At 46.8% G+C, this 24,277-nt stretch overlaps 1 protein-coding gene across 2 annotated transcripts in view; it reads left to right on the forward strand.

Moving 5' to 3' along the window:
• Window positions 1–24,277, forward strand: part of NUP93 (nucleoporin 93) — a 75,954-nt gene that overhangs the window by 28,601 nt on the left and 23,076 nt on the right. For both annotated transcript variants that reach the window (XM_082769814.1, XM_082769815.1), the window contains exons 4-5: window positions 16,393–16,455; window positions 19,061–19,189. In XM_082769814.1, the coding sequence (XP_082625940.1) occupies window positions 16,393–16,455; window positions 19,061–19,189 (192 nt within the window). The remainder of the gene's footprint in view (window positions 1–16,392; window positions 16,456–19,060; window positions 19,190–24,277) is intronic.

Consider the following 24,277-nt stretch of genomic DNA (forward strand, 5'->3'; position numbering starts at 1 on the left):
GCAATGTCTGCTGTTTTTTTGCTGGCTAATGCTGCTTGCTGGTAGGAGGCATTGCAGCTGTAGGACTTTTTTTTTTTTTTTTTTTTTTTAAAAAAAAAAAAAAAAAAGGAAAAAAAAAAGCTAATACAGGAATAGATCCAGGGGTGATTTTTGTATTTGTCTCCTCTCCCCCGCCCAATGTTAGGCTCCAAAAGAAAGGGAAAAGAGACTACAGAGACTGTATCCTAGGATGCTTTAGGGTTTTTTCTTGGCTTTAGGGTAGGGAGGATAGCATCTTTGATTTCATGGTTATTGTGAAGGAATCTCCTTCACCCCAGAGATGCAATGGAGAGGGAAGGAGGTCCTGGTAGGCAATGTACGGTTGGGCACCCGGAGGGGCAGTGAGGGAGTGATGTGGACACAGGAGGATATTCATGTGCTGTCAGGAACTGAAAAGTCTGCCTGACTCTCTTGCCTTTCAAATTGAAATCAACTGGTTCTAAGAACAACAACAAAAAAAATCTAAACCCAACCTATCTTCTGTGACCAAACAGCTGATGTTATCTTTACCTGCTGCTACATGAAATCACCCAGGTAGGGGTGCGGGTTATCCAAACGACTCCACTGCGAGCATCACAAAAAACATTAAAACAATTCACGGGGCTTCTGCGTGATCTGTGAATCATATTTCTTTGGGATATGGTGCTTTCTTCTCAGAAGTAAAACTCTGATGGCTTTCCTTAGCTGTGGCCCAGTAACCCCGAGTAGGTTTTTTTTCCCTGTTTCCTCCCAAAGTCACATCTGAGTGCAGGATTGATTGATGCGTGAGCCAGCTGAATGCTGCTAAATTGATTTCCTGCAACAGAGACAGCGGTTCCGACATCTTAGCGTGGCTACCCCTCAGTGCTGGTTATGCTAACAGCCATTTGGAGGGAATAGTTTCTGGTCCTACCCGTCAAGGCTGTTGCTTTAAGGAAACCCCTAGGTAAGGGAAGCCGAGCCACGCTGGGGAAGCTTCCCCTGCAGCTCTGGGAGCTGAAAATGAAATCTGTAAAAGGCGAGTATAAGCTGTGCTGATCTGTACTGCGTGCTTCTGCAGCTGGGAGTAGCTTCTGCAGTACAATACGTGGCTGGAAAACAACAGAGAACCTCTGTTTGTGAAATAGCATCTTCAGAGCTGCTGCTGGCGGCTCCAGATCCACCGTGCTCCCCAACTCCCTGTCCCAAAGAGCTGGCTGTCTCTCCAGGTAATGCCCTTCACCTGTTTAAAGTGTGCCTGGAAAGCAGAAGCTCTGTGTGTGTCTCCTGTGCTCATGGCACCGTACAGCTGGCAGGTTGTGTGAGCTGGAGGTAAGGAGGTGGAGAAGCGACCCAAAACCAGGGGAGAGCGGCGAGGTGAGCATGGCTGCAGGGACACTGCGAGGCAGGGATGCTCAGAAATGCCTGGGTTAGATTAATCCTGCTAATATACACCCATCCTCCCCCTAAATGGACTTTACTTGTGCTCTGGGGTGTAACTGGTAGTGATCAGGGGTTTTCCTTTCAGAGCATCGATGTTTTTGGTCCTGTTTTTTCCACTCAGAGACTCCCGATGCAGGGATTCAGGAGTTCTGTGCGGCGTTTCTTGGGTTACCAGCACGGAGAGTTTGCTCCTTGCAGTGGTTTGAGAAATCGCTCCTGGGATCAAGTTTGCTGGTTTCCAAGCCAAAACGCCCTGTTCTCGAGCAGCCTCTGTGCCAGTGCAGCTCTGACTTGTGCCAGGTGCCCAGCGATGCCGCTGGAAGCAGATAAGCCTGAGTCACTGAGCACCTTCTGAAAACCTGACACCGGCAAGTGGAAATGCTCCCAAACCAGAAAGTGCACCGTTAATGCAGAGCCTGTTTTTCCCCTCTGTAAAATGCTCTGCACCATTTTCCCTGGTACTTTGTGTCCAGCCAATACCCCTGCAGTGTGGTTTTAATTAAGGCAAAAATGGAAATAGTGGCTTGCTTGGGTTTCGGGATGATTCTGCAGACAGGTCAATGGTAGCGGATGAGAGCATCTTGTGCCTCAGGAGATCCCAACGTGGACATCCCAAATTGGGATTTTTGTGGCCGAGTGCTTCCAAACAGAGGACGTGCCTTCAGCAGGCAGACTCCTAGAGCTGGGAGATGCAGTGTGAGTGCAGCAGGGCTGTCACTCGGGGTTTTAGGAGAAAATTCAGAGTTAGGGAGTGCCACCAGCAGCTGGAGGCTGGAGGGAGCTGTGCTGGCACGGCGGGTTAACCCCACAGAAGCGACACTGTTTGGTAAAACCCTTCTTCAGGCTCACGCGTTTTGCCTACTAGCAAATGCATTCCTTATTTCTTCAGTGCTTCTAATTTTTTTTTTTTTCCTTGAGCTGGGGGTGGTCCGTTTCTCGATGTTTCTCTGGCTTTCTGCACTGTAATGATGGCACCATCACCTGACTGCTGGAATATACTGGCCTGACTTTAATCATCGGGTGACTGGCTCTTAGCATGGCTTCATCTCTGCTGTTTTACATCCCCTCTCGTAATTGCACGGTCGCTCGCAGCATTGTTTTTCTATTGGCGACAAGGGAAGGCACACGTTGGGGTTTTGCGTAACCTTGCACTTCTCGTTTGGTGCTTAAAGTGTGCGGGAAGAAGTGGTACGTGGCGAATAAAACCCTCTTTATTGCTAAGCAGCGTGTTTTTACCCCTCGTGCCCCATCATTTGCAATGAGGGCGCTTTTATATACATACATTTATATATATTTAATGGGTAAGGATCGCACGCAGGAAGACGCAGCCAGGCTGAGCGTGTATTAATAACAGGGCTGCGCCTGTCGTGCTGACAGTTTCATGGAGGTACCCGTGCATACAATTAAGCGACCTCTTCAGAGCTACGGAGACGACCACCGTTTAATGTAAATACTATCTACAGCTTTTAACTGCTGAATAACCGGGGCCAGCAAAACAATGGGGAATCAGAGCCCCCCGTGACAACGTCGACACCGATTAATATGCGGCGAGATGATGAGCTGGTACAAGTAGTTTCAGCAGCTCTGCGGGGCTAAAATGGCAGAGGCATTGCTGATGCTGTATCACATCAAACTGGCGTTTATTCCAGCCTCATGGTATGTGCAAATTCATGCAGCTCGGCGAAGGGAATAGCTTCACAACTGGTGCTACAGTCTGTGGCCGCGGTGCTGCATCACAATGCAGCAAATGCATTTTCCACATTAACCAGACATGACAGCTGAGCCGATTATTAACCATGCAATATGTCGGAAGTCATCAAAAATTCACATCAGAGTAATTGCAGCGGCTCGGGGAAAGGGAAAAAAAAAAAATCGTGCTCTCTCCTCTCGCCTGCACGCCGCCTCACCCCCTCCCGGTCCCTACATGGTACAGTCCGTTAACAATAAAATATCCTCTGTAACCTATAAACTGGTACTCCCATCAGTTTCTGGTTTCAGGCTGATGCTTTCCCTAGAATTTGAATAAAGCACACCGCTGGAAAAAAAAAAAAAAAAAAGACATAGCTGCTTTGCGGGCAGCGGTGTTCAGCCGGGGAGAGCAGCTGCCTTCTTATTGTCTTGCAGGACTCTTCGCTGTCTCGGCCATTTCAGGACTTGCAGGTTTTTCTGTCTTTTTTTGTTTTTTCCTTTTTTTTCTTATTTTTTTAAAGATGGGAAAACTCGAGCGTTAATGCAGAGAGGTACAGCCGTGTGAGCCCGAGTACCAGGCAGTTGAAGCGTGGCGCTTAGAGCCAGCGTTAGCAGGTTGGTAACTCCGCAGTACTGAGATCTACAGGTAGGAACGGCTCTTCCCAAACGTCTGAAGCGAAGGGGAAAAGCTTGCTTCGGCAGGAGCTCTCCTCCAGGTGTCTTTTACCGTGCTTTTTCTTTGTGCTGTTGCGAGGGGCAGGTGAGCGGTGAAACGAGCAGGTGGGGACTTTGGGGGGAAATTGTCCTTTGGTGGCAAAAAGGGCACCCCGAGCTCGGTGCCGATACCTTGCGGTGCTCTCCTGCTCGGGAGCAGCTGCTGGGTGGGGCAGCCCAGCCTCTGCTCGGGTCTCGCCTTGCAGAAATCCTCTTCAACGCTGCCGATTTCGCTGTCAATGCGAGGAGAAATGCACTAGCCTAACTTTCTGAATGTCTTTATCCCTGTTTTTTTTTTCTTCCCTAGGCTGTGAAACGTCTACGGAAGGGTTTTTAACAAAAGATAAGGACGCTGCCTTATGGTGTGATTTGCTTAGTTTTCATTGTGGTGCAGAGATGTCGGTCTACTCCTTCCTCTGGTCCTGCAGATGCACTTGTGATTTATTTAAAGACATGCTGAACTTTCTTTAATTTTATTTGGAAGTAAGGATTTTGGATGTGTGATGCAAATGGAAATAGGAACAGTCTGTCGGGAAATATTTCCACTTACCAGAGTAACCGAGGTGCCTAGATTTGCATTTTTTTTCTCAGTTTCTTGAATAAGAGGGTGAAGTAGATTTGCCTAGTCAACTCCAGTCTGCAGCCTGGACCCCACCTCTCTTTCAAGTGACGAGGATGTGATCAGAAAGGGGTTAAGCCAGTGGAACAGTAGGAAAGAGCAGCGATCGGGGGCTGAACGTGTATATAGGTGTGGTGGCCACGACCGGCAGGGTGGGTGGCAGCTGAATTCATGCTCTCAGCCCCACGCACTCGGGCTCTGTGCGACCTGCAGGCTCTGCTCGGGGGCAGAAGCGTGGGGTGGGTCGCTTCTTTCTCTTGCTCTTTCGGAGGTTTTTTAATTTGTACAGGGAGGAGAAGTGGGTTCATGAGATGTGCTAGGTTGGGATGGCACAGAGCATCCCTGCCCGGGTGGGAAGGTGCCACCGTGCCACCTCCTGCGCCCTCCTTTTGTTCACTGAGCTGTCGGCAAGGGGAAGCGGCGGCAGCGCTTGGCCAAAAAGTTGCCTTTTTAACCCAGCTTACCTGTGCTGGAGGTCTTCCCGCAGAAGCGGCTTAGCACAAAATCGCTTCCTCAGGTGCAGCACAATGAGATGTGTGGCTTGCGGGGGTAAAAAGACGGAGGAAGCGTCTCCACCGACCCGCCTGGGAGCTGCCTCGCTGAGCCCTGTGCTTGGTGGTGGTGCAAATTATTTTCCTTTGTCTGAAGTGGGTGGGAGACGGAGTTCATCCCGGCTCCGTAAATGAACGTATGGAAAATGACCGAGCCACGGTAATTAATAATTAGCTGTAGGTCCCTTACAGCGGGCTTCTCCCTGCTATCTGCTGGCAGCATCTGGAGTTGGCATTTCATTTACATTGGAGTCCGAAAGCTTGCGTGCCTCGTTAACGCACGGCGCAGACGAAGGCACGCGCTGCTGGAGGGTTCCTTAGCCAGGGTGGAGTACAGCCGGGGGGGGGAGATGGAAACCTTTTGTCTCCCCTGCATCCTCAGCACACCGCTCCCGTGCCCCGCGTCGGAAAAGTTGAAACCTCGGGCTGGCAGCACAATAGGGAAAAAAGGCAGAAAAGGAAAAAAAAATAATAATGTTTATTGTAACGTGCCATTTGGTGCAGCAGAGACTTCCAGTAAATGCTTTTCTCCCTGGGCTCGAGAACGGCTGAGCATTATAAATACAAATGGTGTGATTGGAGCAGGTATATTCCGGACTTCTGCTTTTTTTTTTATTTTAATGATCGGTGATTAATAATTCATGGGCAATTTAAATAATTAACTTTGTGAAATGTAGCAGTAATGTAGTGAGAAAACACCGTTTTTAAGGACCACATGCATGCTTAGGGATTTAAAGATATCACACACGAGCTGCTCCGGCTTCTTGCTTTCACTGTCAGTGGAATCTTTCTGTTTATTCGAAGGACGTGCTGCTATGCTGGAAGCGCCTACCGGCTGAACAAAATAGCTGTGATTTAGTTAAAAATACTGAGGCAGAAGGGGCTAACAGATTCGGGCTTGTTTTTCTTTCTCAGGTGGCTGATTTGGGGAAATCGTGTGTTATTTACGAGGAGTGAACTTTACATTTCCTCACTTCCTCGTGATTCCGGTGTATTTAAACCCCCCAAAAGGCGTTTTTTCTTAACAGTGCAGTACATGCCTCTCCCTTTTTCAGTGCTAGCCGGCCCCCGTCAGTGAAATAAAGTAGATTTAACTTTTTGAAAGGCTTGCTTTGCCCGTGTGGGTTTCTCAGGGAGACGTCAGATAGCCGCACGACGGGGAAATCCCGCGGTGGAAGCGCCGCGCCGGGCAGAGCCACCTGTGCCGGGGCACATCCCCGGTGTCCCCGGTCCCCGTAGCTCTGGGACTCGTGGTGCCGGGGGGGCAGCTGCCCACATCGCTTGGTGCTTGGCGTGCAGGCGGATGGAGACTGAAAGCTTGGGGCTTGGCTTTCCTCCACCGCCGTGGCGAGCCGAGCAGCGCCCGCGAGGAGCGCTGGGGAGGCGGCGCGCAGGCTTTGCCCTGCCGCGGGATGGGAGCACGGCAGGAGAAATCCTACAGCCCCGCTCGGTCTAGGAGCAGGGAGAGGATCGGGCTCAGAGCGCTGCCAGGCTCACCACTTGCATCCAGAGAAGGTAAAAAGAACAGTTTTTTCATTGCCTTTTTTTTTTTTTTTTTTAGATACAGTTTTACATTAACTTGAAAGCATTTAACTATTTTTTTTAAATATCTGAGATTGTGAAAGAAGAGATGTGCAAATAATGATGTGCTTCATTTCCAAAAAGAGCCTGACAACTCCCCTGTTTCTCAGAAGGGAGAGCTGGCATGCTCCAAACCAGACCAGCAAAAGGATAAGGTGCTCAGTGGGGATGGGGGAGGCTGCAGGATTGCATTTAGATTTGGAGAAGTGGGTTAGAGGAGGCTGGGTGTTAATAATTATCAGATTTGCTTAATAATTTCTCCTCCTTGCTGGTGCTCCGTAAGAAATGTGCCACTCGGGGCTGGGAAATGCTTCATCAGCTGGTAGGGAAGGCAGCTCGGTTTTCAGACATGAACATATCCCGAGAAATGAATTTTCTGCCGCCAGGCTGAGCGGGTTATTGTATCTGCCTCCGTGCTGATGCTAACGTTGTGCAATTAGTCCGGTGACAGCCACCGCAAGCTCGTCGCTGTGCCTCCTTTATGCCTTTTTCTTTTCAAACTACTCCCTTATTAGCTGCTGTTTGCTATGGTACTCGCAGGGAAAGCCTATCCTCCTGCAGCAGGGCTGGACACTCCTCTTCCCTCGGCTTTCTGAATTTTCCGTGCGGTGCCGGTGGATTCCCAGGGGCCGGTTTCTCGGTGTGCTCCATCTCGGGAGACTCCCCAGCAGCTCTCGGTACAGTAAATCGAGGTGTGGTCTGCCAGGGCAGCCTTGTCTCTCCTCCCTGAGATGCAAGGAGGTGACACAGGCAGAAATCGAACATCCAGGATTTATTCGCCGCTCTTCTTTTTGAGCATCCTCCTCTTAGAGGGAGAGGAAGGCGCAGCGACTTCCCGAGAAAGCGTGGAGGAACCTCGATGCTAAAATGGCAGCGAAAGAAATAAGAAAATGGCGTCATCAGTGAAATTAGTTCTGATGGCTTGATTTGAAGGATGCTTCTGCCTGATGCGAGGCTGTTTTCAGTGAGAGGTATTGCATTACAGGCTTGGTTATGGCTATACGATGGAGCTTTAAAATCATTTAAATTGGTATTTATTTTCACAGTATTACAAAAAGCGTGATACCAGGAAGGCGGGTAGGGTAACTTCATCCAGTGGGTGATCAGAAATTAGCACGCTGTAAATATTTTTAATTGTAAGGTTGTATTATTGAGCTCAAGCCCTTGGGCAGTAACTCATGGTTTATTTCAAATAGAACTCAGGAAACAGCTAAAGCCCTGAGTTTTGTTCCGACCGTGACTTTCGTTGCACGTCTGTGATTTGTGTAGGACTGGAGAAGAGCGTTGGTATTTTTGTTTGTATTTTTTAATCAGGATGCTAATATGAGTGCCTTTATAGCACCGGGGAGGAACTGGAGCTGCTCACCATGGCATGGAGCGAGGCTCCACACCAAGGTCATCCCTCTGCATTTAAACACCTCGAGAAAAACAAAGGGCTGTGCATTTGGGAACTTGATGAACAAGCTCGGATTCCAGACTGCCAAAAGCTACTCGGCCCCATGGCTTCTGGGGTGTGGTTTGCTTGCTCTGTGCAGATGTTGTCGCTGATGGTGAAATAGCAGGGACCACGTTGGGCTTCTGGTGGGCAGCTGGTCCTGCTGCTCTGCTCTGCTCTCACTGAACAAGTTGTATTGCAAGCGGGGCAACATTTAATTGTCTTTGTGGCATTGGGTTCCTCCATATCCGTTAAAACTAATGGAAACGCTGTCTGAGGTGCCGTCAGGTGTGATGTGCGGGTGTTAGCCAGCTGAGCAAGCTGCTTCTGGTGCCTCCTGTGTAGCATTTCCTCCTGCTGTACTCCGTGGGTGAGGGTCTGCCCACCTTCCTTCTCTAGCTCTGACGTTTTCTTTCCCATTGCTTCTCTTCCTCCTGTTCCTTGCGTGATCTCTCAGCACGTTAGGGTTATTTAAGACTTTCAACTTGGTTATATGTGTCATACCTATTGCACAGATTTCCTTGGCATTTCTAACGGTGGTGGGACCTGGGATCCTTGCTAAGCAGCTCCCAGTCGCATCGCAGGGAGATGGAAAATGAGTAATGCCTGGGGAGGGAGAGAGGAGCCGCCAGAGAAGGTAGCGCTGTTCCTGACGCTATTTTTGTGTTGCATTAACAATTGCTGCCAAAATGATCTGTGCGGTGGAGGTTGATAATTGTACTTGAAAGAGAATCTCGCTCTGAGCACCTTTGTTCTAAAATTTTAGGTTAAAAAAGGTGTTATATAAGCTTTATGCCATTAACGCGTTTGTGACTTTGAGAAGTCCCTGTTGAAACCACTTCTAACAGCGTTCCCCTGCGCTCTGTGCATCCCATCGTGACATGGCAAAGATTTCCACAGCCTGAGAATGGAAGACTGGTGTGTGTAACTGACATTGTTTCAGATTGTCTCTGATGAAGGAGAAAGACACAATACATAATATAAATATTTAGTAAATTTGTAATAATTAGATACGCTGTACAAGTAATACATATGTTACAGTGGTTGATATATTCAGTTTTCTAGAACCAAGTGTTGCACTTCACACAATTTTATCATTCTGATTGAGATTTTTAAATCTTGCAAGCTTCTCTGATGTACCTTGTAAAGTCCTAAAATGCATAGGAACGTAGCAATTAGCTCTTTGCATAACAAGAAAATTAAGTCACTTCTAAATACAACAGTAAGTGCCTGGCACCATACTCCAGCGGGGAACATGAGTGGTAGCATTGCCTCAATACGCCCCGCACGATAAAGCTATCTGCCTTTGTATTTCCCAGAAAATGATATTATTTGCGCAAATGCACGTCAGAGGACTGAGGCTGGCTGTGGGCTTTGCCGGTGCCACTTGATGCTGGGAAGGTTTGGTGTTACCAGGTGGTTTGGCACTAGCCCTGCCGTGCCTGCCAGGTGGCCTCCTGGCTGGAGCAGGACCTAAGGGGTGTTTGTATTTCTTCCCTCAAAGACTGGAAACCAAAGGAGCATGTTTCCAGTCTTCATTTGCCAGGTTCAAACGGCCCCAGCAAGAGTCAAAGAGCACACGCCATCTGCCCTAGCTTCTGCTGATGTGTGATTTCACGAGGAGTGGCTCTTGCGGCAGTTGGAGTTTCTCCTGTCACGGCTAGAAGGAATGATATTTATCCACCACCACAAAACCCAAGGTTCCTGGATGCGGTCTGAAGATTACTGTGAAAACTGCTTGAGTTTCACAGATCGACCGGCCTAAAAACAGTAAAATAATACCAAAAAAATGGCATTCAACACTGTGCATCGCATCAAGGCCACGCTGGCGGTGGGTCAGGCCCTTACTGAGGGCTCGTATCCAGGCCAGGATCACTGCCGTGCGTCTTCCACCCTGCACAGAGGGTGTCGAGGAAGCCTTGCAGGTAAATGGTGATCCTCCTGCTCCTTCTTCTGCGAGGTGCTGTGCCTGCTGAGCACCCCGCTGCAATGGTGCAGGCACTGACACTCGCTGCCGCAGGAGGGAGGTCCGCACTGCCGCGGCTCTGCCGGGAAGGACGGCGGCATTGCGGCTTTGCAACGTTTGATTTTGCTGGAGCAGAAAGTCAGCTGCTTTGGAAGTGCAACGATCTGTAAAATCACTGCTAGTCGTGCGGTGGAGCAGAGCTCGGGCTGGGGTTTGTATATTTTCGTGACTCACCGCCGTGTAAATGCTGTCTGCTCGCAGGGCAGGGAGGAGCTCTCCCACCTTTGCTTTTGCATGAATTGAATGGGAGTGCTGCCTACAAGCATGGAGCACAGTCACTGCGTGCTGGTGGACGTGCTTTGAGACAACCTCTGAAGGTAGGTAGCAGAGCAGCAAATCCTCTCCAACCGCAATATTTGGCTGAATTTAGTGTTAATTATCAGTCTGCATATTTTCCCCTCTTAAGTACCTTTGGAAGCCTCTGATGCAACAACTGGCTCTCGAGACTCAGCAAACTATAAATCCGTCTGGTTTTCCCTGCTTTTTCTCCTGTTTAGTCTACAGTGTATTAATTTTTTAGGAAACATTGGAGAATTTCTTACTCTAAATATGGTAGTAAGGAACTTCTGAACCACTCACTACAGTTTGACAAGCTCGGCTATCTTAGGCCAGGCAGACTTCTCGTGTTACTAGATCCAGGAATTGCAGGCTCGTGGGGAAGTCAGGCGTGACCTTTACCATTTGTCCTTTCCATATTAGATGGGGAAAAGGCACGTTTCCTCATCCTGAGCAGTTGAGACCATGCTGTTGTGCTTTTCAACAAGGGTTTTCCTTCCTCAGACTCATCCTATCTCTGGAAGGTGTAGATTTTTTACAATCTGGATTGAAGGCATTAATATGGGGTGAGCCCACTCAGACCTTCCTTTTCAGCATACATTTGTGTACGCTGATTTGTTCCTTATCCTATTTTTCCTTCCAGAGAGAAACATGGCTGGCAGGGCTGTGCCAGAACGCACCACCTCTGTGAGTGTGCTCAGATGTGTAGGATTGTGTTAAGCAAATCTTTTCAAAATAACAATTAAAAAAAATTTGCTAGTAGGGATAACTATATCAGGTGCTTCGTCTGGAGCTACTGTTCCCACTGCTGAAGAGTGATTTTTGTTAATGGTGTAGTCGTCATCCCTGCTGGCCTTTTGAAGGATTCACTGGATCTACCGGAAATCCAGCACTTGAAAATATTTTAATCAAAGAGCAATTGACTTGAAATGGCCCAGATTGTTCGTTTCATTTTCTCCTTTCTTCCCCTGCCAGTGAAAAATAAGCATCGCTGTCAACATCCAAGGCCTCAGTATACTATTTGGCAACATTTGCCTACTCTTGACAGCTTGAATACCAAGATCAAGTATTAAAAGTATGGCCTGGCTGATGGAAGTAATTAAGAGACTTCTATCAGCCAGGAGAGAGTTTACTAACCTCATTTACTGCAGTAAATGGAAAAGACTTTCAATCTTCTGTCAAAAAGAGACCGTCAGTGCATGCGTGCCTTTTCGTACTGATAATGACTTAGTTACTCAAACTCTTTCTTGCTGGAATTCAGGCCAGAGCAAGGCTGGTTCCTGTCACACCAGCAGCGCCCGCCCACCATGAGGGATGGCAGCAGAGAGCGGGGACATGGCACGGCCTGCCCGGGGCCTGCCCTGTGCTGCTGGGGCACCTCTGAGCACATCCTCCTGGATAGGATTCTTGAAAATTTTGTTTGTGTGTGGTGGAGAACACCATCTTCTGGCAATTTCCTCTCCCGTCACAGTGGTGAGGGCCTGGCGGACCAAGTGAAATGGTCGTGCTTTGCCTCCATTCTCACCCAAACCTTCCTCACCCCTCAAGTTTCAAACGAAGCTTAAGGTGAGTAACCTCAGAGATGAAACTCTGAAAATGCATGTGTCATACGCACTTTGGCTGTGGCTCTTTTTGTTGTGAAAAGCACCTGTTAATACCCTTTTAGAGGCCCACCCCATTGCCCCATTTTCCCTGTGGTTGCACTGGGGTGGCCAGGAGCCAAGGTGAGCCTCCACACAGATCTCTGCACGCCGTGCTCGTAGCCTCTCCGTCGCAGGTTCCTGCATGCACCTGGCAGAGCTCAGCAGCTGGCAGGCATCTCTTCTGAAGGGCTACAAGCCAGAGCTGGAAGTGGGGTGGAGTAGATGGGATTAAGGGCTGTGAGGAGCAAGGGGCAGGGAGTAAGGCATCACGGATGGCTGGGGAGGTCGGGCCAAGTGTTGTAGGAGCAGAGGACTCGGATTTGGTACCAAGCAGGGCTGGATTGTAGCTGGCAGAGAGAAATTCAGGAGATAAAACGGGAATTCAAGGGGTAAGAGAACCAAAAGGAGCTGTAACGTGCTGGGGAAGGATGCTGAGGGTCGGCAGAAATGCAAGATCAAGCAATGGGACTCGCTGGAAAATGGGAACCTGAAGGTGGGAGAGTGGGTGTATTTCCAGGCCCGTGTCCCCGTTTGGCAAATATCTTCCTGTCAGATACTGTACAAATCGCACTTGGGAAACAGCAGCGAGTGTTGCGGAGAACCTGTGATGGAAGAGAGACGTGCTGCTTCCCTTCCAAGCGAGGTGCGGGAGGAGAGCGTGGGTGTCCCACGGGAGCACAGGAAAATCAAATGCCGCAAGTCACACACTGAAGCAGGACAGCATGATGTGACTGTAGGGCTCTGTGAGCTTTTTTCCTAAACCTGCCTCGGGGAAATAAGACACGGTTTCATTTTCAAGCAAAATCCAGGCTGTTTTGGGATCCCTGCCATGGCAGAACTTGTGTGGGGAGCCCCAAGGTGAGGATTTCACCTCTGAGGTTTTAGCGATGCTCCCGTTAGCTATTCCTATCTCTGCCATCTGCCGCTGTGAAATAGCCCTTTGTCTCCTAACAATATCTGTTCTCCTTCTGCTTCTCTCTTTGGATACCAAATCCGAAGCAACGTGTCGCTGCTCCTTGTACAATCAGTGGCATCTCCCCCGAGAGGGCAGCTCCTGCGATATGGGTCATGTACTCCCCTGGACCCACCGTGCCCGCTGGCTGCTGTGCCTCCGTATCCTTGTTACAGGCTGCAGGCGGTGGTGGCAAAGTCAAACCTTCCCTTTGGGACTGCAGAAAGCTTTTAGGGCAGGCACAGCTCGGTAAGCACAACCCGGCGCTGTTCAAGGCTCAGCCCCATAGATAATGCAAATCCTTAACGCTGTTACACGGCCTGGGATTTTCGTGGGGCCAAAATTCTCCAGCATGAAGCCCATCGCTTCCATCCTCCTGCCCACCCTTGTTCCAGAGAGCTCTGCTTTAGCTTGTAGCAGGTGGACACTGGTGTTATATAGGTAAGTGAAAGCTAAACGGGCAGTGACCAGAGCACGCTGCACCACTAGGTGGCAATGCAATAAGCCGGGGAATAAATGCTGGGAGAGCAGCCCTACAATCTTTATTTTAAGGTATGAATTTTGGCTACCAGAGCCCAGAGTGACAACTGCAGGAACTGCTCTTTGGCCTAGGCAGAAGCAGTCTCGTTAATGGTAGCAGGAACCCCAGCGTTGGTTGCTGAAGCTCCCTCTCCTGAGCTGTAATAATTAGGCTGTAATTAACTGCGGTAGCAATTGTGCTACAGTCACATTTAGCACAAAGCATTGAACCAACATTTTTAAGATGGGCCTTCTGTTAGTGAGCCAATATAGATATATGAGACGTGTGAAGATTTTCATTTCCTAAAAGAGTTGGTTTTGAGGTGGAAAAAGACAATTACCATCCCCTGATTGGCGTTCAGTGTCATCTAATCCCTTAAATGGTCCTAGTGAACTCCAGGAGTGGGGAGGTTTCACTAAGAGCGATACTCAGCCTGGATTTATGGTCTCCAAGGGAAGTTCTAGCACACTTATATCACACTGTGGTTTACCATCACTGCTGTGTATGTTTCTAGGCAGGTACCCAAGCTGTCTTCTCTTCCCTTTGGTCACCTTTCACGCAGCAAATAGCGTTTTACCCTGTGTATTGCAAAATAATTGTTTTATTTGGTGGAATTGTTGACCTCTTCCTTTCTGTCTCTATGAGGTCTATCTCAGGGCTTTCAGGAGCCCAGGACTTGCAGAGGGAGCAGGGAGGAGGGTACCCAGCACGTCTGCAAGCTGCAGTGCCCGGCACAGCATGCTAGCACCTTCCATCGCATCCACGTAGCTGCAGGTCTGCGTCCCTGAGGCGGTGGGGGGCTTTTGCATGTAAAATTAGCAGCGTTGTTAAAGGATACGGCAAACGGTGCTGGGCTCTGCTGCATCAGATCCCTGCTGTCAGACGTGCAGGTATGTCTTTTGTTCGTAAGCTGGTGTGTGCTTTCGAGGTGTGCTCGTTAAGTGTAACTCCAGGGAATTCTTCTTCAAGCCACTTTGGGAATGGGAGGAAAGGAGAGAAGGAGGAAAGGAAGAGTTGCTGCCCTTTTGCAGACCTTCCAACCTTGCAGCCAAGGACAAACCTTAAGAAGGCACGTCTCCATCCCTCCCCACCTCTCCCGCAAGAAGCCCAGACTGGGTCTTGGCCCCATTAGGTGCCTGCAGCGGCTGCAGGAGTGTTCGGTCCCCAGACACGTGCAAGGAGCTGCATTTAGCTTCCCTTCTCCAGATTGTAACTGCGCTTTCTCTGCGGGCATTGTCTAAAAATAAAGTGGGACGTGGATGAAGAAATGAAGACTATGCTGTGTGCCAGTAGCCCCTTTTCCCATATATAATTCAGGGGCTTTCTCTGGGGGAGCTGCGTCGCTTGTCTGTCCCAGGGGGCTGCAGTTCTGTCTCTACCTGCCGCACAGAAAGGGGTCACGTTCCTATTTCAGCTGAAGGGGGTCGGAGGATGTCCTATAACCACGTACTGCCTGTTCTATGAGTTTGAGAAGGGAAGGTTGCCATGCCCTTGGTTTCACCCGCGGGTGCTGGGTAACAGGAAGGCAGACAGCACACCTACGTTGTCTGCCAATTTGCCTCATTTCTGAGAAACCACAAACCTTCCTCGCCTCTCAGACCAAAGTAGCAATCTGATATCTGTTGTAATACAGCTGCAGGGCTATTTCTCAGACCTACCATAACTATATTTTCCCAAGGGTCCAAACCCTCATGGCAGTGGGTTACTGTCCTGCTGCAGGACCCGTGCTCCCCTGGAGAGCTGCAGCTTGAGCTAGGGTGTAAGGATCAATACCGATATCGGCAGATCGTTGGGGCAGGAAGCATTGATTTGCAGCAAGATGTAGCGAATGAAGAGCATGAAAGCCTCCTAAATCCTGATGAATTCAGTCCCGCACTGCTGCAGTTGTATATCCTCGTTGTAAAAGCGTGAAGCACAGCACGTTGAGTTCCCACTCCCTTGAGCTGTCAGTGGCCTCTTTAATTTTAGGTCTGTGCAACGAGCATGCAGACTCGAAGTATTAGCACTTGGAGCTGATAAAGTTATTGATGATTACTTCAGAGGGAAACAAAAGGGTTTTTTTGTTGATGTTTTGGAGAATGACTAAATTGAAGTCTGGGGGGTCAAATCAACTGGGTTTGTTTAATCGGTGTTATAACAATAAATATGTAAAATAAAGGTGTTCATGTTGGGTTGTAATAAATGTTTCCCATTTGTTCCCTGTGTACGTTGCAGCAGCTTACTCCACAGGTATTCATTAAATGCAGGATATCGTGTCTTTGCTAGTATTGGTCACAAAAGTAATGTTTAGGATAAGAAACTGCAGCTCATTTGAATTGGTTCACATACACCAGACCTGTTTTGAGATTTATTGATATGCTAAAAATATAACTCTAAATTTTTTAACGGCTCCAGCTGTGTGTAAGGAAGGACTATGCAGTAAACTTCTCCTCTGTGCTTTCCAACTGTTTAGTTACTTTCATCCTTTTTCAACTGATTATTTTTGAAGCTTTTTCACAGTTCCTATCGGGCCCACAAGAGCTCCACTCCTGCCTGAAGCTGCCAAGTCAAAACCTTTTTTTCTTTTTTTTTTTTTTAACATACTCAAGTCCAACAATCTTATCTGTGCTTATCGCTCCTACCAGCTTTCATCCTAGCTCCCTCAAATAGAGAGCAAGAGGAAGCAGTTGCTGGGACACAGAGATAAAAAAGAATAGAAGCAGGATATTTCACCAGGATTTAATGCATATTAAAACAGGGGATTAATGCATTTTCATTTTCACACTGCTCTGTATGGGCATCTTGCTGTACCTCTGGTGAAGTGAAGTGACCTTTAAACTTCTCTGGAATGGACTGGGGAGAGCTGCCAGCACTTCGTGGAGTTGAAAGAGCTGAGTAGTACAATACGTATCTGATGGTAGCGCGAGGTGGCTTTTAGACTGAGGCTCTGTTTCTCCTTTTCTGCAGGGATTCCTGAAGAATGAAAAAGATAATGCCTTGCTGTCAGCCATTGAAGAGTCCAGGAAAAGGGTAAGTTGGAAGCAAATACCTTTTTATAAACAAGTCAAACCACACACAAAAAAAAAAAAAAAAAAAAAAAAAAACACATACAAAAGGGGAGGGAGGTGGTGGATCTTGAGGAATTCTTTATAAATTAGACATTTAATAAACCTTGTGGAATTTAGGAGGGCTGTCTACAGAATATAGAATAGTCAGATGTCAAAATAGCTGCTTAGAATTTCTAGAAATAATTTTGTTGCATTTCAGCTGCAGTATTAGGTAGGGTCTGGAAGCTCACGGTGTTAAATCTGAGTTTGAACAAAGCAGCTGCTTTTAAGGCACAGCATCCTCTAACCCTCTCTCGACGAGTGCCGTCTTTTCTAGAGGTGATAACGCTAGGATAATGTCATTTTTTTTTGCTCTGAGAAGTACCTTGTGCCTTGTACAGTGGTGATGCTCTGTGGATTGGTGGCGGCTGTTTCCCCAGGTTACAGGAGTTGAAGCGTGGTGCTCTCCACATGACTATGTTCAGACCCATGCAGCAGCAGTACTGCAAGGCGTAATTCTTGTCTGTAGGACAGCCAGAACATGACGCTGCTTACACCATCCACAGCAAAACTCATGTATATTAAAAACAGTTGTTGAAGCGGTGCAAAAAAATTGCTCCAGTAAGAAAGTAAGAGTTGTCACTTAAGCTCAGAGAAAGGGTTAGGGTTTGAGCCCAGTTTTCTGTCCTCAGAGGGGACCAATGCTTAGGCAGTCTGTAAGGGAAAAAGATTGAGCCTTCCCCCGTTCATCTTTGCACCTCAAATACATAGCTGTTGTAGGATTTTCTGAGCTGATGTGAAATTCATCATATTGTGGTCCTGAGTCTATTAAGGCTTTTGGTATGTCATATTCGGGGGCAATGATTTCCACAGTTGAATTATGCAGTGTGGAAAAACGCTTCCTGTTTGTCTTGAAGCTGCTGCTTCGAAATGTCACTGCATGCTTCCAGTGCTTATGTTACGATCGTTTCCCTACATGTCTAGTTGGGGCACCAGGTTTAGAACTGAGCCTGTGTTTATTTCAAATGATAAGGAATGGTACTTAAGCATTATTAAATTATTTTAATTACATATAATTAAGCTGTAATTATTGAAGCATATTTAAACCCCCATTGAAGTGATTATAGTGAAAGTAAGAAGACCTACATTCCATCATGAAAGTATAAAATGATTTTATATTATAAGGCAAGAAACAAAAATCATATGCTCTAGTTGCACGTGTGCACCATAATTAAATGTTTGTCAAATGTCACTGCCTTTTACCCATTTGCTTATACTGGGGAATGTTTAATTGACAATACCCTAAAAGCAGCCCATAAGAGATTAAATCTTATTCAGGCAGCCAAAACACGTAGTTATGTACACTGCAGCTCAAAGTGATTTGAAAGAGAGAGCGAGAGAGAGGGTTGGGAAAGATAAAGTAGCAGTGTGTGGCTTCTTCTCCAGAATTAGTGGAAATAAGAGCCTTTTCTGTCCCAGTGTACTCAAGGCTGCTGGCTAGCATCACTCCAGCAATAAAAGGAACAGCAGAGAAGCGTCTTCGATATCCTAATGCTCGTTGCCAAAATAAGGAGTGTTGAGCAGAGCTCTTTCCCTCCATGCATTCCTCCATCAGATCCGGAGCTGTTGTAGCACATCAGCCATTTTAAAGGGTGTTTCTTTTCAGGATGTGATTCTATGTGATTTACTGTACTTGTTTTCCAGATGAGAAAGGCTTTCTGTTTCTTTGGCACCCATTGATCTTCCTTAATATTATTAATGTTCTTGCATCATATTTCCTATTTAAAAGGAAAAACATACTGATAAAGACCTGAAAATTAAATACGGGCTATAAACAGACATCTCTATTAACAATGCAGTGCATCAAACCTTTATCACCTCCTGGGAGGCGAAGAGCTGTTTGCCAGTAGAGAAACAGGGCTCGGCAAACCACGCACATCAGTGGAGACCTGGATATCGTGTGCATGCAGCTGGGTGGCAAACTGCTAACTTAACAAAAGGTTTGGGCTGAGGGAGGTGGGCAGAGGGCAAGGAGCCCTTAACTTCCACGCTCGTTGTCTTAGCCCTGTAACAGGGTCAGAGCTCGGCACGTGCTGCTGCCCCCTCTGCTCTTTCTGCAGCGCTGTAAACCAGGACTGCTGCTGGTACACGTCAGGTCTGTGCTCCAGTGGGGTGAAGTGGGTAGTTCAGATCCAGGCGTCTTACACAGAAGTTGCGGCTGTTGCTGCTGAGGGAAATGGAGAGCTCAGGAAAATCCTGAAGTCGTGAGCAATTGTGGGTAGCATCTCAGCCTGCCCATTTCCAACCTGCTGGGCTTTCTGTGTGTCAGCACCACAGAAAAGACAAAGATCTGATGATTTGGTAGCTGGGTACGCAAGAGCTATGTTCGTTCACTCACACCTATTTTCTGAATCCCTTCATTCCTAACAGGGGGCCTGATAATACCCAGCAAATCATTAGCTCTTGAGGGCTGACCGGGTTGATTTAGCTAGTTGCTATTTTAAGCTGGTCTGTTAATAGCAGAGCGGGCTAGTGGTTGCATGCTGTTTGCTGTTTCTGTCTATTGCTTAGCTCTTCTTCCTCAACAGACTTTTGCTATGGCTGAGGAGTATCACCGAGAATCGATGCTGGTGGAGTGGGAACAGGTGAAACAAAGGATTCTTCACACCCTGCTGGCATCGGGGGAAGATGCTCTCGATTTCACCCAGGAAAATGAGGTAACTGCCTTCCTGAACACTGCGTGGTCACACTCAGCTGGCACTGATGCTGCTGAAACCACCTCTGGATTATTTTATAGCTACAACCATTGAAAATAAGTGGTATTAAAGCTCTATTTAACTTAAATATGGTTGCAACTAGTAGAATGTGTTGCCTAGCAAAGTATCAAACCTTAGTTTTTATTGACTGATAGGCGCAGGCAGCGGAGCTCCTGTTGCTGAAGCTGTTTTTTTTGTGCAAGTTGGAAGCTCAGTCCCTCTAGTGCATAGGAGATCGATACACCCAGCAGACAGAAAACACGTCGGGGTGAACTTCTCCTTCAGGGAAGCTTTGCAGAACTAATGAGACCAGACAGCTTCTCAGGTATAGCTGTTCTCCCAAACAGGTCTTGCAATGTCTCTCCCCCTTATCACTGTTTACTAGGCAGGATTTATGGCTTTTCGTAGGAGGGTGTGGAAGTCTCTTGGGTTTCTTGGCAACACCAGATGAATATTCAAAATAAAAACCAAAGAGAGAGTATACTTTCCTTTTACCTTGCTCTCTCACTGTTGTGCCTCTAAGGCCTCTTGCATTCAGCAATTCAAGGTTAATCCAGTGGTGACCAGATCCTTTGGGCAAGACAGCCCCTGTTTGACATGAAAAGGTATTGACTAGTAACTCAGAACATTACGTGTATCATGTTACAATTTAAAACTTCATTTTTTCTTAAAATGCTGCAGTGCCATGAGCAGAGCACAGCACGGCTACGTGCAGGGTTGTGGGAGCTCCACCCCTGTGAGCCAGAGGCGTCAGACATCAGCTGGGATCCCTGGAGCATGAAGTTGCATCGCAGCCCCAGCATACTGCTCCATCAAAAACTAACCTTGAGAGGAGAGGCAGTAGGGGAAGAGCATTGCTGTGCTTTCAGGCCAGAAGACAGACCCAGTTTTTTTTATAGCAATCTTCCCCATGCAATTCCCCTTTTTATATATATTTTTTTTCATTGGGGTGACTTATAGAACTGCAAACTGCATTAAAAGGGGAAAAAAAAAAAGCTCTTGGTGTTAATGGGGTATGACCTGTATAGGGATTTGGAAATAATTAAAGCTGTTAATGAAATGTCCCTTTCTGATTACTGTTCTTTTAAATATAGGTTAATCCCAGTTAGCATACATCCCTTTATAGAAGCTAGTTTCCCTAGAACGTATTTTACTGATACTTCACTGTGACTTTTCAGAAGGCTGTCCAGTGTGCTACTATTAGAGATGTTAAATAATGCAGGCTGAATTCATTTAAAGCTAGGAACAGCTCTCCCATTACTTTAGGAGGCGAGTCTGCAGACTTGGCAGCTGTTCTAATAGCTTCTACCATCTTTGATTTGTGTGAGTTACTGGTGTGGGGTTTGCCTTCCAAAGCGTGGATACCGGCTGCTGGGAGAAGCAATATAATAACCTTCTCTGAAAAGCCCAAACCCCTTTTCTGCTGTTTCAGTATCAAAATGGACACTAACCCCAGCCTGTGGCACTTGAGATGCCAAGCATCAAATTGGTGGGAGGGGGGAAAAATCCTTTAATAGTTTCCATGAATGAGTTTAAAGACTCAGTGTACACCATCGCTCGGTAATACTCCACTCTCCCTTTCAAAGCACTCGTGGTATCGGTATGTCATTTCAAGAGCATTTAAAATCCTTGATATATTCCAGTCTTCGCCTCAAGAAGTCAAAGGTCTGAGAGGTTTGAAGTGCATCTACTGTGTTAAAAGCCTGTTATCTAACCTCCCCACAGCAGGTTGTTCTTCTAAAGCCTTGTTCCAGTCAAATAAGTTTTTTGTGTGTGTGACACAAACAGACACAGCCTGTGGAATATAGTAGAGGTTTAATTGATATCCTCTGGAGATGGAGAATCAACTGAAAAGGCACAGATCCAAACACAGCAGGGGGCCGGTCTGCCTGCGAGCCAATTCTCAAGCTTTGGGCAAGCTAATTTGGGCAGAGTGAAATACCAACACATTATTCATGAAAATAAGACCAATTAACAGGCAAAGCTCATGATTCAAAGAAGCTAGTGCAGGACTTGCCATTAGTGGTTTCTCCTCTGCCTCGTCCTCCAGCCTGGGCTTTTTCCCTGTAAGGGAAAAACCGAACTAAAAAAGGGTGCTGCTTGGGAGGAGGGAAGAAAGCCTGGCTTTTGTTTTCAGGATATCAAACACCTATGTTACATTCTCAAGGTGTTTGTTCCGAGTCTTGTTCTGCTAGGTTCTGAGGCGTTTCTTTTGTCCTTTTATTCCTTTTTTTTTTTCTTTCCACCCCCTCCCCAAGCTCTTCCCCTCCTGCTGTCGAGCAGCCTGCTCCCGCAGTGCCTGAGAGACGCCGTCACTCTCGCTTTCTCCTCTGCCCTCCGTGTAATGATTTCACATCCCCTAAATCCCAAGGAGCTCAGGATCCTCTCCTCTCCCCTGCTGCACCACGATGGGTTTTGATGGTGTCTCTCCAGCTCGGTCTCCTGCGTAGTTATGCGCTGCATCTAGTGGCCAAGCCATTTGGAGAGCTGACAAAATGTCTGCCCAGCCTTCTGCTGAGGAATGTGCATATGCATATGAGGGCGATGAATAATGCAGCTTTCTGGGCGTGCAGTTGGGTGCACAAGCGAGGCTGAATGCTTGGCTGAGTACAAATGAAGGACTCCTTTGAAAAGCGGCATCGTTCAGCTAAATGAATTTCAAGATAAAACTGCGCTGGTGGCGCGGTCTAATTGCAGTTTTTGCAAATGGATAATGTTCAAAATAAATAGCGCGGCTCTGAAGAATCTTTTGGAAAGACCTCAATTCAGGGCAGGGAGAAGCAAACGTGATTGATCGAAACAGCACGAGCTGCGTGAGCAACCACAGAGCAGAGAGGCAGAGATGTGTGTGTTTGTACTTCTGCAGTCCTTGGTGCATTACCAACTTTTCCTTTTTAGCATGTGCTTGCTCCAGTTATGCTTCAGGAGCTGACCTAAAACATAATTCTTCTTGTACGCACCTAGCTGCTGTTTTCAGCACATCCTTCATCATCTTTTCCTCGCTTGAAAAGTTGGGAAGTTCTGACTTGCTGCAAAAGGATATCCTCCCCCAGCCCCAAATTTCCTCCTGAGCAGTGGCAGATGCCTCTTCAGGCACCGACTGCTGGCTATAGAGGGTTTGCCTACACACCTATTCGTTTCTGCAGCTGAGGGTAAAGATTGGAAACGGCCTTCCCCATGCTGACTCACTGCTGTAGTTTCCCTTTTGAAAATTTCCTTTTAGCCCGACCATAAGATACTTTTTTTGTTTTTACTGTTTACATTTAATAATTCAAAGATGGAGCCAGAATGCGAGCATGAGATGGAAAAAAAAAAAGGAAATGCTCTAGCTCCTGTGGTTCTTGCTGTAGGAAAGAAAAGCATAAGAAAAGCAAGACAAATTCTGGTATTCCTGATTTATTTAGTTTTTCTCACTGAGAGGCCAAGCTGGTTGAGGGCATTTAAAGAATTTACCTGCAATGTGTCAGGTCTCAGCTGTGGCAAATCGCTAATAAGTGATCCTCAAAGTGTAATGGATAGGGGAAAATTAAAACTGGAGAAAGGAGAGGAGCAAAAAACCCTAAACATTCATTCTTTGGTTTCAGACGTGCACTTTTGAATTCTGATCCTTACCTGTGGGTTTGAACCTGCCAGTCCTACGCTGCTTTCTGGAAAGGCAGCCACAGAGATGCTGCTCTTTGGTGCTGCGGTACAACAGCAGGAGAAAAAGGAACTGGATTCACAAAATAAAGCCCCAGTCCTTGTATTTCTGCTGTTTGAGCACTGGTTGAAAAGTGACACCGAGTCACAATGTACCCTTCTTGCTTTAGAAGATGAAACCTCATCAGTAATTAATGACAGCGTCCATAATTTAGTGTTACTTTAAATAACTCTGCAATTTATCTAGCACAGCAGAGGGGAAGGCTGCAAAGCGCTATTTCTGCCATCACGTCTGTTTCCCAGGAAACCTGCTTTAACGGCTTCTTTGTTCTTTAGAACAAAGAATTTGTCGTTTTTAGGTGGGTTTAAAGGAATTCGTGTCAGATGCTTTGGCACTGAAAGAAAAATGCAAATACTTCTGAATATCAGTATCCATTAGGAGTAACTCTGAGCAATATTTTTGGGGTAAGTTCAGTTGCAAAAAGAAAGTGGGTTTTGGTGAGGTATTTTGTTTGTGCTGCCTAAGGTCTAAATGAATCTTGATTTTACTGTCAGGTTGAACATAATTTAAATTGCATTATTACTGAGCAATGAATGCAGTGATAAATTAATTTCAGCAATTCAAAGGATTTTTCAGGTTCGTATTTGATACCTTCATTTAGATCTCACTATACCAGGGACAAACAAAACTGAGTACTTTTTATTTTGCAGTCAACTGTTGTACGCAGTGCACAAAGCATAAATATCACAAATCTCTTACAATTTCTGAATAGGGGCCATGCCCTTATCTTCACATAAATGCCTAGCTAGCTCAGAACAGCTCTGTGGCTGTTGCACTCGTGACTTCATTTGTCTTTGTTTTAAATTGCAAAAATTTCCCTGCTCTGAGCTTGTGGACTAGGACAATTACAGCCTTTGTAAGAACATAAACTCCTGAGGGTAAGGGCAGTCTTACACAACAGAAGGTTCCCTGGTTACCTGTTACCAAATTAAAACAGTCAGTGCTTCCCAAATGCTTCACTGCATAGACTGTGTGGAATTTCACGGGTTTGTATTATTTTGTTTCAAAGTTGGGATACAGCCCAGGAAAATACGAGATTCTTTGGAAGACCCTATCAGCAGCTCCTCTTATTTGAAATGATATTTTTTTTTACAATTTCATCAGGAGAGAAGCAACCTGTTCCTTGAAATCTGAGCAAATCATTGGGGCACCTTGGTCCTGCCGTGCCAGAGTACAGCTGGTGTCAGCAAAGCTGAAGTTTCAAGTTGAAAGGAAGAGTTTTCCATTACATTTGGGCTTTCTGCTGTGTTTTTTTTTTTTTTTTCTTTTTTTTTTTCTTTTTTTTGTACAGCAAGTTGGTCAAATTTAGCTGAACTCTTCCAGGAAAGACTGGAACATGTCCTTGAGCA

This window comes from Aythya marila, assembly GCF_965140915.1.
Source record: "Aythya marila genome assembly, chromosome: 12".
In the NCBI taxonomy this organism is placed as follows: domain Eukaryota; kingdom Metazoa; phylum Chordata; class Aves; order Anseriformes; family Anatidae; genus Aythya; species Aythya marila.